The sequence below is a fragment of the Amphimedon queenslandica genome, unplaced genomic scaffold (assembly GCF_000090795.2).
Source record: "Amphimedon queenslandica unplaced genomic scaffold, v1.1 AMPQUscaffold_13479, whole genome shotgun sequence".
Lineage (NCBI taxonomy): Eukaryota > Metazoa > Porifera > Demospongiae > Haplosclerida > Niphatidae > Amphimedon > Amphimedon queenslandica.
In genome coordinates, this window is record NW_003546285.1 from 251362 (window position 1) to 264203 (window position 12842).

Consider the following 12842-nt stretch of genomic DNA (forward strand, 5'->3'; position numbering starts at 1 on the left):
GACAAATCTGATTAGGAGATCGAGAGAGATAAGAGTTGACTGCCAAGTCTTTATTGATTTAAGCTGTAAACAATACACGTAACACGTCAGTAACACCAACCCAGATCTGATTCTGATACACGCATGGTCACACGCACATGCACACACGCATTCAATTATACATGTAATAATTATACATGTACATGTAATATTTGGATGTACATGTACATGCATGTATTATTTCTTATTTTCATTAATAGCATTTAATTTTACGTGTACATGTACATGTATATGCAACACATGTACACATACATGTTTCTAGATACCAATCATACCATAGGGCGCCTTTTTTGAGGGCTGTAGATTTTTCAAATTTCCCTAAAAATCTATTTTGTGGATTTAATTTTCGCGAATTTAGATCGTCTACCATCTTGTACTGTAATAATTTGATTTTTGTGGAAGTGATTTTTGAAAATCTTCATAAAATTGCGAAATCTACGAAATTTATAGCCCTTGACAAAAAGGAGCCCTGCGGCATATGTACATTTACATGTATTCATTTTTGTTGGCTGCCAAGTGTTGTTTGACCTCTGTCCCTCTTGTTTACTTACCTGCTGTAGGTGTGCCAAAGGATGAGTTCACTAAAATGGTACAGCATTCTGAGATACCTGACTCTGAGAGGTATGCCTGCAATTTACTGAGTTATACTGAGATATACTGGATGGATTAAAAAACATAAAAATTTGCCTGCTTAGCATAATTTCTGCATACACGTGTACATGAACATTTTTCTTGAGCTTGAAAGTAAAAGTTATACTTTCAATAGCAAAATTGGTTATATTTGAGGCTTCAAAATAAATTTATGTCATATTTTCAATTTCAGGACCACCATTACTAACCTGATGCACCTTGGGATCCAAATGATTACAAGTGTAAGGAATCAATGAGCTTAATGTACATGTAAGAATTCTCCCTCCTTTCTCTCTCTCCCTCCCTCCCCCCCTCTCTCTCTCTCTCTCTCTCTCTCTCTCTCTCTCTCCCTCTCTCTCTCTCCCTCTCTCTCTCTCCCTCTCTCTCCCTCTCTCTCTCTCTCTCTCTCTCTCCCTCTCTCTCTCTCTCTCTCTCCCCCCCCCCTCTCTCTCTCCCCCTCTCTCTCCCCATTAGGAGAGTGTTAGAACTGGTAAGTCCTTGACTCCAAAGGACAGAGATGAGGAAGCTTACATTGACGCTCGCTGGAGCCCAGTTATCCGTGACATTGCTGAAGTAACTAAAATATTTAACATGCATACATCATCATCATTATTATTATTATTATTATTCTTATTATTATTATTATTATTATTTATTATTATATTCCTTGACCTTCTTTAGTATGCTGGTGAAGGCAAATTGGATGAGTCTTACTGCCCTTACATCAAATCCAAGCCCAGACCCTCCAGCAGTGTTACTGCTTCTGTTACTGCATCAAGTAAATGGAACAAAGCATAGGCAATAGCAATTAATCTCTCTCTCTCTCACCCTATCCTTTGTAAAATTTCCTGCTTCTTGGTCCAAATTCTCTCTCTTTCTCTCTCTTTGTTTTTTGTTTATTTCCTTTTGGCAGCTGGTGGTGCTGGGGCTTCCAGGTTAGCTCTTGTAATCCGATAGCCTTATCCTTTGATTTTTATTTATTTTTAGTGTCAGGAAGAGGTATAATTGGATCCCAACAGGCGATCAGAAAGAAGTAAACATGTTTTGTGTTTTATACCTTTATCTCTTCTTTCTCATTCTTCCCCCTCCTCTCCCTCTCTCTCTCTTTCTCTCTCTCTCTCTCTCTCTCTTTCTCTTTCTTTCTCTCTCTCTCTCTCTTTCTCTTTCTCTAGTCAAAGGGTTCTGGTGCTTCTGCTTCTTCTGGTGCTTCCAAAGCCTCCACTACGGCCGGTAAAGACGGCCCAACCATATTCATATTTGTGATAGGAGGGATAAGCTATTCAGAGATGAGGACCATGTACACAGTATGTCAAACTCTAGTTAACACACCCAGAGCACTAAGTGGTGTCAGCATGAGTCCTGTATCTCTTATTGTCAGTATAAGAGCGATGTCATCCTCTACCCATATCATATTAATCATATGTCACCATGATGCAGCTATAGCATTTCATTGATAATGTCATTAGACTATAGTGTTAACTAACAGTGTCATTGTAGGAATATAAGTGTAGATATGTTTGTATATAGGAGTAATTGCCTGTGTATAGGAGTAGTATGGACTATGAAGTAATAGTATATTTCCCATGTACAAAATAATGTACATGTGTAAGGGGAATAGTATAATTACATGTATATGCATGCAGTGTGGTCCATGTACTATAGTACAGGGTATTTCATGATAAATGGCTAGGAGAGGACTTTTATTTTTGTATTTTTTCCTGATACATATACATGTTCTTATGTTGCGTAGAAAGTTTAAGCTGATTCCAATCAAAATTGGATTTTTTACAAATTTTTAAGTTGCTTCAAAATCACCATGGGCTACCATACCAGTACAGGGTATTTTCATTAAAAATGGCTTGGGAGCAGCTCTGCACTGTTAGTATTGTAATTATGTACAACTAGTCTGTTCTGTTTTCTTTCTATTTCATTTGTCATTTGTAAACTTTCTACACATTTCACTTCTGTAGGTTGCAGAAAAATCTAAAGATTACAACTTTATTATTGGTAAGAGAGAGAGGAGAGAGAGAGAGGGAGAGAGAGAGAGAGAGAGAGAGAGAGAGAGAGAGAGAGAGAGAGAGAGAGAGAGAGAACTTAATACACTGTCACTTGCCACCAAGTCTAATAACTTCATGTTGTGTACATGCCTGTAATGTATAATCAGATTTGTTAAGCTGGTGTCGCTAATTATACACTTTGATGACCAGCATGGAAGGAAATACCATATCGATTTTATCATTCATTTGCTATGATGATAGCTATCGTATCACGTCTTTGAATTTACTTCTCTCTCCTCCCTCTCTCTCTCTCTCTCTCTAGGTTCCACTCACTTTTTGACTCCCAATAAATTTCTTGGCGATTTGAAGAGGCTCCCGCCATTTGTTCGTCTCTAAGAGGAAAAGAGGAGAAAGGAGAAAAACATTGGAGGAAGGGGGAAATTTTGCTATTAAAAACTATTATTAAATGTATATTGCATCGTTAAATTAGGCTATTATTATTATTATTGTTATTATTATTATCAACTGCATTTCATTTTAACGTCTTGTTTCGTTCATTCTTGCTTTACTGTGTGTTTAATGTCTGTGAACTCTTCATTAGTTGGTAAAGATTAGCTGCTCAAAAGTTTTAATACTTTTTTGTTTTGTCTTTTTTCCAAAAAATAATTATACACATACATGATAGTTTGAGTCACGTGATATGTATAAATCTAATTCAATGACATATTTATGACGTAATTGATAAAGCCATACTAGTGCAACATAGAGTCAGAAATAATTCATGCAGTTTCTGCTATTAAGCTCAAAAATCTTCTATGCTTTTAACTAATCTAATTTTCTGTCTCTTATATTAGACTGTTCCACCATTCATGGATAAAAAATAGAATCTTAATCCGCTGGCCGGATGATATTGTGGGGTGACATGACATCATGCTCATCAGTCCCGCGCGCGCGGTTCATTACCGGATGTGTACACTGGCATGTATCTAATCACCCACTACCTTATAAGGTCAAATCTCTGAGGTGTTATTCCGGCCCCTAACCATGAATACGATTAAAATAAATCCATGAATATCGTCATAGGGTCTATGAATATTGTTAATTTATTGAAGTTATTAAAAGTTATAAACGAGCGACCGCAAGTATAAAAAGGAAAATGTGCAGCCGGTAAATTTGATTTTGCTGTGTCCTCCATAAACACAAAGCCAGCCTCTTTTCTTCTTCAGGACCTAATCCTCTACTCTCTCCCTCCTTCTCCTTCCCCATTCACTACAGAGACTACAATGGAAAGATTTCTAGAAGCCAATCGCGTCGTGGAATCCTCTCTCACAAAGTTGAGGCGGCCGGCCGCGAGGGCTATGTGTTTACGGGATGCACTTTTAGTCTCCTCTACAATGAATAGGGCACAAGAAGTAGCCTCTAACGTCTGCTCGCTCAGTCCTTCTTCATCCTTTTCCTCTCCCTCGACAGTAAAAGCCTCTAGATTGCTGGCTAGCATGAGAGCGCCAGAGGAAGACAGCGCCGTCTCTCTACTGATGGACACTATGCCCAGCACCTGTTCTGGGACTAGTTCTAACAGGAGCTCTGTCGCTAGTCCTCTCTCTCTATCCTCGGCAGCTAAAGAGCAGGTTTCACAAGAAGACGAAGTGATGGAGTTCATATCATCGAACTCTGTGCTATCAGATATTTTGAAAGAAGAAGAGGAGCCAGAAATGGATATAAGCCAGTCTTCATGGCCTTCAACTCCACTCTCTGATGTCTCCAATACCTGTACCTGGTCACCATGGACTAAAAGAAAAAGTAACACAGAGCTTGTTCCTTCTCTACAACTACAGACAGAGAATGACATGACATGGCCCGAAGAAAGAGGCCTTCTCTCTCCTCCCTCTCCTGGCAAAAGACACCACGCCATTGCCTTTCCCTCTGACCACTCAACCCACACTCCGTCTCCACTCACAGAAGACGGTGACGATTACGTCAAGCGCTTCAAGTCGTCAGAGCCGTCCTTCTCACTGGGTTTTTCCGACTCTCTCCTCACCCCTAGAACATTCTCTTCCACTCCTCTCATCACATTCATGTGTGGGACCGAATTCACTAGATCGGGCCCCAGTGGCTGGCCGGTCTCCTTCTCTGGCTTGACTCAAGACAAGACTGATAATTCAACAAGGCACCAAAGCTCTCTCTCTCCATCTAAACTCTACTCAGTGTTGGCATATTGAGAATCTCTTTGATGTTTCATCTCTCTTGCTTTTCTTCTGAACAGTTCTCGCCTAATGCGACACCTTCACACCATTCAGCTGTTTATTCTCTACCCTCCTATCTCAAATCACACTTTCCTCTCTTTAACTTATCACACTAACTCTCTCTCTTCCAATTATTACAAAATCACATGTATTATATATAATTATTATTATTATTATTTCAAAACTTTTAAAAGAGGTACTACAACCTTTTTTCTTAAAAGAAAATTTGCTAACAAAAAAAGATAAATGATAAAGTCAACAACGATCGACACATGGAAAAAGTCTATGTAACACATACACACAATATAAAAGGTGATATCATTTAGTAGTGGCTGGCTCTATGCTTAGGATGGTCCCAAAAGGAAAATGCTGAGCAACAGGGAATTTATCAAGCACCTAATGGTAAAAAAAGATAATCAAATTCAAGAAATATTTATGTACATGTACATAATTAGGAAGTGGAGTACACTACATTTCATAGTAAAGGAGGTATATGCCTATTACGTAGTAGTACCACTGAAACTAAAGGTATAGGCTGACAAAGAAAGTGATATTTTCAAAATCCAAGCCGCTTGTTGCAATTTCAAAAGGCAAAAGGTAAACATGCCAAGAAAAAACTTTCACAATAGAGCCAGTGCCAGAAATTGAAGATCATATATCACTTTATACAGAGGTGATGTCATGGTTTGTTCCATATGCAGACACACTGAAACGAATCCATTAGAAAAATAATCAAAACACAAGCTTTCCTGACAATAATACAATGGGGGACATTTAGTAACTGAAGGCAACACAAAACTTCCATTCACATCATGTACATGCATATGCTTGATAGACAGAAATTCTGCCAAAAAGTAATAATAATAATAATAATAATAATATTACGTTAGTTACATTTTATAAAACAAAATAATTATTATAAAGAGCAACAGAAGTCATAGATGACACAGTTATAATTATTTTTGTGTCTGTACCACCTAAGTGCCCATTTGGCTGCTAAGTATCAAAAATTCAAAAAGTACACAATAGCTAATGGAGACATAGACTATACACAACCCACTGGTACTAAGTGGGCCAGATATAATAAGAACATTAATCTAGTAAACTCTCCGTATACTCTCTAGTATACTCTGCCCATCGTGACAAAGGATGAAAAAAGAGGCCAAGGGAACTACTCCCTTATCAACATAAGGATATTCATGGAGGGTTAATTAAAGCAAGGTGTATAATGATATTCATTATGGAAGGACAATAATGAAAAGAGCTGAATGACTCACACCTCAAGATAACAATAAATGAGTGAATATTGACACCTCTCTCTCTCTCTCCCCTCTCTCTGTCTTACTTCTCCTTTGTACATCTTAAGTAGGCCAGAATGGACACGATTCCATTCAGATAAAGAGCTAATGCCCCAGAGTACATTAGAATGCTCAGCAAAAACACCTTTCTTTACCTGAGAGAGAGAGAGAGAGGAGAGAGAGAGAGAGAGAGAGAGAGAGAGAGAGAGAGAGAGAGAGAGAGAGAGAGAGAGAGAGAGAGAGAGAGATGACAAAATAGAGGGAAAAGGGAGAAAAATAAAGAAAGAGGAAAGGATATATCAAATTACTCATTCTCACTAATTTCACAAAAAAACATGCAATTTAAAACCACTAGAAGTCTGACCACCTGGTAGGCAGTAATCCCATAACCTCAAAGTTTATACAATCAGAAGTACCTGTGGTCAAAACTATTACACTGAATGCAATAAAATTACAATAAATAACATGCAATGATGAACCACACTTACATCCACTAGATTAATAAACACGCACAAGCTGAGGGGCCCGGTATTATTAGCCACGCACACAAAGGGCCCGATATTATTGGCAGCTCCCCCCTTCCAGTACTACCAGCATCTGTTGGAATGCCAGGAGTATCTGTTGGACAACAATGGTTCCTTTGACTTCATTGGCTCTCACAATGTCTGCTAACAATTCCTTAATCATTGGCAAAGATATGCAGGAACACCTAACTCAAGTCATCCACAGAAAAGACATACTTATACATAAAACTTAATATTTGAATTGTTTACAGACAACATTAATAAATACAATAATAAACGTAATACAAAGTCTATGTGTACATTGACGTATAAATACAAGGGCTAATACGTAATACAAATATTTTAGTAAGTCATGATTTAATCATTGGGTATACAAACAGAATGATTTAGCATGGCAGGGCACCACATCACATGGCTGGACTGCTGAATAGACGGAACTTGTATGTATGCAGTGTCACCTTTACAACTCCTTATAAGGTATGTACATGTACATGTAATGTACGTATCTAAGCAACAGTTGGAGTATAAATTGCATCATATTGAAACCACAACAAGTCACATGATTACTCCATACACATTATGTAATCAATCACTGGCTGGCGGGGTAAACAATATGGGCCCAGCTGCAAGACATAATATGAAGATAAAAATCAGAGTAATAATAACAATAATAATAGCAACGATGATAATAATGATTAATGATATTAATAGTAATTAATAATAATAATAATAATAATAATAATAATAGGGGCATAGTATTAATACTACAGTGCTTGATCACATAATCTTATACAGTACATGTAAGTGCCGATATTGCATCATTTGCATGTACATGTACATGTACTGGCAGTATCCCTTTAGCAAGAGGTAGAGCTAATTTTACAACAATAGAAGGAGATATCCCTTAAATGATGGGGAGTCTGGTACAATGGTATAGTAATAAAGATGTGTGTCAATGTATAAATAGTGTAAAGAGAGAGAGAGGGGGAGAGGGAGAGAGAGACAGAGACAGAGAGAGACAGAGACAGAGAGAGAGAGACAGAGAGGGTCTAGCAACAATGTACATGTACTAATATACAATCATGAGCTTTATAAAATTGGATTAACAGAGCCAGTCATTAAATCCTCTAGACCTCTACTGTTTGCCAACAGAAAGCAAAGAGCCATACAGACACAGAATCAACACCTGCGACTTATAAATGAGCAGGTATGACTGGCATCCAATTCAAGCAAATACAAGGACATCATAACATAGCATGAAATGTAAGGGCTGACTGTTTCAAGGAAAGGAATGAAATAAGTTCATATGTACACGTACATGAGTGGGAATGTAAATATACATGTATTTATGTGCATATTTAAAATAGACACAATCATTAAAGTGTAATTGGTATAGTGATGTACATGTACAATATGGTCGTAGTAATTATACATGTACATATTTTATATAATGTACATGTACATGTACATGTACGTATGAGCGCTAATTCAAGACACGAAAGAAAGGGAATGTGTGGGTGTGTGCGTGGAGACACAGACAAGTGGGAGTAGTGAAAGAATGATACAGGAAAATGGTTGTAGGATTCGCGTTAAGACAATTACAGGAATACAAATTAGCATAACGGCTGAGTTGGCTCGATCATGCACATGAATAAATATCAGAACTTATAGTCGCTTTGTAACTTAATAAATGATTATTATAATGATGGGAAAAAGAGGTAAAATTAAAAGAGATTTTCATTAAATATACATGTAGTAGACCTGGCCAGTTAAAATAACTACAATAGCATGAAGTTTGAAGTTTGGCACCAGGGCACAAAACCACTAGTTATTAATAGTTATTAAACTCACTTCATGTATGTAGTTAAGGCAAGACATGAAGATATAGTCCTCTTTATTTTTATCAGCAACGATTGGATCGGGGATCTGCCTTGGGTGCAATAAATCCTCCAGACCTGAGAACAGAGAATATAATTATAAAATAATATAAAACAATGTCTATTGCAGGACGTATAATAAAGAATAAATTAAAAGCTATAAAATAGATATTAAGTTACAATTAAGTTAAAGTTGTGATATCAGAGACGGATCTAGACTTACTATAACTTCTAACGTGATTAGACACAATACTAGTACACACATACACACACATACAATACAATCCAAGTACAATTAAGATATACTACACCTTCAATATTGAACCGTAAACACTTAATGCTTCAATAAACTAGTAGGGATACAATCAAGCATTAGTAGTGATGCTTTATAGCGTACTAGATACTGTATCATCAATTACTATGCGTAAAATCATGTAGTGCTTCAAGTGATGTGTTAAGAAGACTATCCAGTATTAGTATACACATTATTGGACTACCATACAATTATACATTAATATTACTGCTGAGTGTATTATTGTGTATAATCCACTCAGTATTGTTTACTATTGGTTCAATGTGTGTTATTGGAGAGAGTCCAAATCAGATAAGAAGCCAATGACAACAGAGGGTGAGTTCACTACCCACATCATTCCAACAGGATAAACTCATCATACATGATTTCATTATCCTCTCTGCCCTACCCAGTACAAGTAGCAAACCACCAGACACACACACATTGAATTTATTGCTGTACTATCTTAATAAGATATTACTACTATTGCTACTGTATAATGATAGTATGAGGATAAGTGAACTCATTACAGGGTTCAATAATGACAATAATGACAGGATTTCTTTTGAATTTTGGGACTAATGAATGTCACTATATTACACATGACTGGTTACCTTCCTTTCTTATTCCCTTCTCCCTCTCTCTCTTCCTCTCTCTCTCCCTCCCCCCTCTCTCTCCCTCTCCCAACTCCCTCTCTCTCCCTCCCTCTGTCTCTCTCATGACTTGTCCAGCCTCTCATATGTTAACCTATCTCTCAATGTCTCCTACACAAACAGCCCAAGTCCTTCAATCAATACTTCAACCAACACACAAAGGAGAGCATACAACAATAGCACAATGAACTAACAATAAAACACCATCCACGCCAACACTCCCTTCCTTGGGTGAGACAAACCTTATTAACAATACATACGTGCATGTACATGTACATGTACATGTATCATCACACACACATGCTCGCTTGCATGTTTTTACCTGCTGCTGCTGTAGCTTTTACAAGCTGTTTATACAGGTATAGGCATACATGGCATTAACACACATTGGCACATGATGATGGTGACAAATGACAAACACATGTACTGTAATGCTGGCCCATGTAGCGTGCTCAATCTATACATGCACATGTACGTGTAGTCACACTTATGTACATTGTTCGGTGGAGCGTGAGGTATATTGTTATTATAAATCATAAATGTACGTGTACATCAAAGGTAAAGTACATGTACATGTACATGTATATAGAGGTGAATCTTATTGCATGTAAGATAAAAATAACTTTTATCAAAATCTTAAAAATTTTTTAAAGGAATCATTGATTTACTTATTAAATTTCCCAAGTAATTAAAATTATAATTTAAAGCGAGTACAATTATTATTACACATGTATGTACATGTACCCTAATCTCATTAAAGAAAGGAATAACTATAAATAAAGAAACCTTTCATAATCATTATTATTATTTAGTCTGTGTGTACATACATGTACAGTCTCATAGGTTCCATTGAAATGATGTGTGTCTTTATGCATGTCTCTGTGTACATGACTCTAATTATGATAGGACATACACTTCTATGTCACATGTAGTCATGTAAGTATATCATCAGTATATGTACATATGTCAATTAAAGGTTATATTTCTTAGAATGGTCGTAACTTTAAAAATTTAAGTCGGAATGAGCTCAAACTTTCTACATAGCATAAGGACATCAATATGCATCAGAAAATGTAATAAAAATTGGGGGTCATTTTTTAGCCATTTTTGGAAAAAAGCATGGGCTATAGCCCATGCTTTTTTCTCAGATTTTGGCAAATTTCTTAAAATGGCTATAACTTGAAAAATTTAAATCAGAATTGACTCAAACTTTCTACACAGCATAAGGGCATCAATATGTATCAGAAAATGTAATAAAAATTGGGGGTCATTTTTTAGCCATTTTTCGGAAAAAAGCATGGGCTAATAGTATAGGGAAATTTTGAGATTTTGGCAGATTTCTTTAATGGCCATAACTTGAACAATTTAAGTCAGAATCGGCTCAAACTTTCTACACAGCATAAGAACATCAATATGTATGAGAAAATTTATCCAGGGTCATTTATCTGGAACAAATGAACTATAGAGTATAATCTTTGGCTAAAACTCCCAATACTCATAATCACATACATGCAAACATACATGCATGTACAGATATGTACATGCATCATGTACATTATAGTAAATAGAATACTAATAAGAGGAAACCATTACATGTAAGATGTTAAATATACACACACAAACACACGAGCAACAAGGAGAGGAAGAGAGATAGAGAGTCGTGTATCTATAACACACAAACATAGTTGTATATAACCACCACTAGTTGCTGAACACACACAAAGCATATAATATTAATACAGTTATATACAGCAGATTATATGGTATGGTAGGACATTATAGTTCAATGTTACAATAATAACTTGATAGTAAACAGTTGTGCTTAGCACACACACATACACACACACACACACACACAGACACACACACACAGACATGCCTCATTCACTACTAGTCTGACAGATAGTGTCATCCTTACTCATCCAGTAACTGACTAGTCGCTACATCACACTCCCTATAGCAACTGGGACATAACTAGATCATGACTGACACGAAATAGGCTAATATGTTCATATACTAGGTGAGAATTAACTAAGATTAAAATGGATTGTGCAATTGTAAATATAGCTACATATAAAGTATTGGGAATTTACTAAGTAATTGGGACAACAATTGGAGTCATACGTTGTACCTGTTTGGTGTTAAAGTTAGGAGTGTTCACAAATCACAATAGCAGGTTTGACTGGATCACAGCTTTCTTAGATACTCTTAGCACGACAATGCATAAACAAACCTTTACAATAAACACCAACGATAGTTTGATGATTAACGGTATGATATCATTGTTGTTATTATTTTCACTGCATTTTAGAGTCATGAGACAGCCATAGCAAGAGGATTACAATAATCAAGCTAAGAGTTAAAAGGGACTATATCTCACACACACACAGACATTACAATAACCAATTACTATATATAAAGGGAATTGAAGAATAACAATACAATTGTATGACGTATCTTAACTATTACTGGAGTAGAGAGTTAGGCCTGCTATTGTGGACACTCTAAAATAAGGACACCTCTATAATGAGGACAGGTAGTATCAGTCCCAACACAATAGTAATGTGTATTAATGAACCTCTGAAATAAGGACACCTCTTTAATAAGGACAGGTAGTATCAGTCCCAACACAATAGTAATGTGTATTAATGAAACTCTGAAATAAGGACACCTCTTTAATAAGGACAGGTAGTATCAGTCCCAACACAATAGTAATGTGTATTAATGAAACTCTGAAATAAGGACACCTCTTTAATAAGGACAGGTAGTATCAGTCCCAACACAATAGTAATGTGTATTAATGAAACTCTGAAATAAGGACACCTCTTTAATAAGGACAGGTAGTATCAGTCCCAACACAATAGTAATGTGTATTAATGAAACTCTGAAATAAGGACACCTCTTTAATAAGGACAGGTAGTATTAGTCCCAATACATAAATGGTGTTAATGAACCTCTGAAATAAGGACAGGTAGTATCAATCCTGATACAATAGTAATGTGTATTAATGAACCTCTCGAATAAGGACACCTCTATAATGAGGAGGGTATTATTGGGTCCCAAGGTGTACAGAATAGACAGGTTGGACTGTGATTGTATCTATAATATTTATATAATTATATACATGTTCATGAAAGTACATGCAATCATGATTTCATGATATATGCATGTACATGTACATGCATGTGAGTTTTCATCCTGCTTGTAGTGTGTGTGATCCTATATTCTGTCATTAGTTTGACGGTATTTTGATAAAAGCTCTCCTTGATTGAGGATATCGCAAAGTGCT

General features: G+C 36.4%; 2 protein-coding genes across 2 annotated transcripts in view; one reads left to right on the forward strand and one right to left on the reverse strand.

Moving 5' to 3' along the window:
• LOC100640280 (syntaxin-binding protein 1-like) overlaps positions 1-3343 on the forward strand; it is a gene marked incomplete at its 5' end in the record, with an annotated part of 12239 nt that extends 8896 nt beyond the window's left edge. The window contains 9 exons of the mRNA XM_019994245.1: positions 600-660; positions 863-911; positions 1144-1242; positions 1351-1447; positions 1583-1604; positions 1657-1702; positions 1842-1973; positions 2640-2676; positions 2989-3343. Of these exons, the coding sequence (XP_019849804.1) occupies positions 600-660; positions 863-911; positions 1144-1242; positions 1351-1447; positions 1583-1604; positions 1657-1702; positions 1842-1973; positions 2640-2676; positions 2989-3062 (617 nt within the window). The remainder of the gene's footprint in view (positions 1-599; positions 661-862; positions 912-1143; positions 1243-1350; positions 1448-1582; positions 1605-1656; positions 1703-1841; positions 1974-2639; positions 2677-2988) is intronic.
• Positions 3344-5091: 1748 nt separating this feature from the next.
• LOC100640533 (serine/threonine-protein phosphatase 2A activator-like) overlaps positions 5092-12842 on the reverse strand; it is a 12024-nt gene continuing 4273 nt past the window's right edge. The window contains exons 7-9 of the mRNA XM_011404365.2: positions 8583-8686; positions 6255-6362; positions 5092-5305 (exon numbers count right to left, since the gene is read on the reverse strand). Of these exons, the coding sequence (XP_011402667.1) occupies positions 5228-5305; positions 6255-6362; positions 8583-8686 (290 nt within the window). The 3' untranslated portion in view covers positions 5092-5227. The remainder of the gene's footprint in view (positions 5306-6254; positions 6363-8582; positions 8687-12842) is intronic.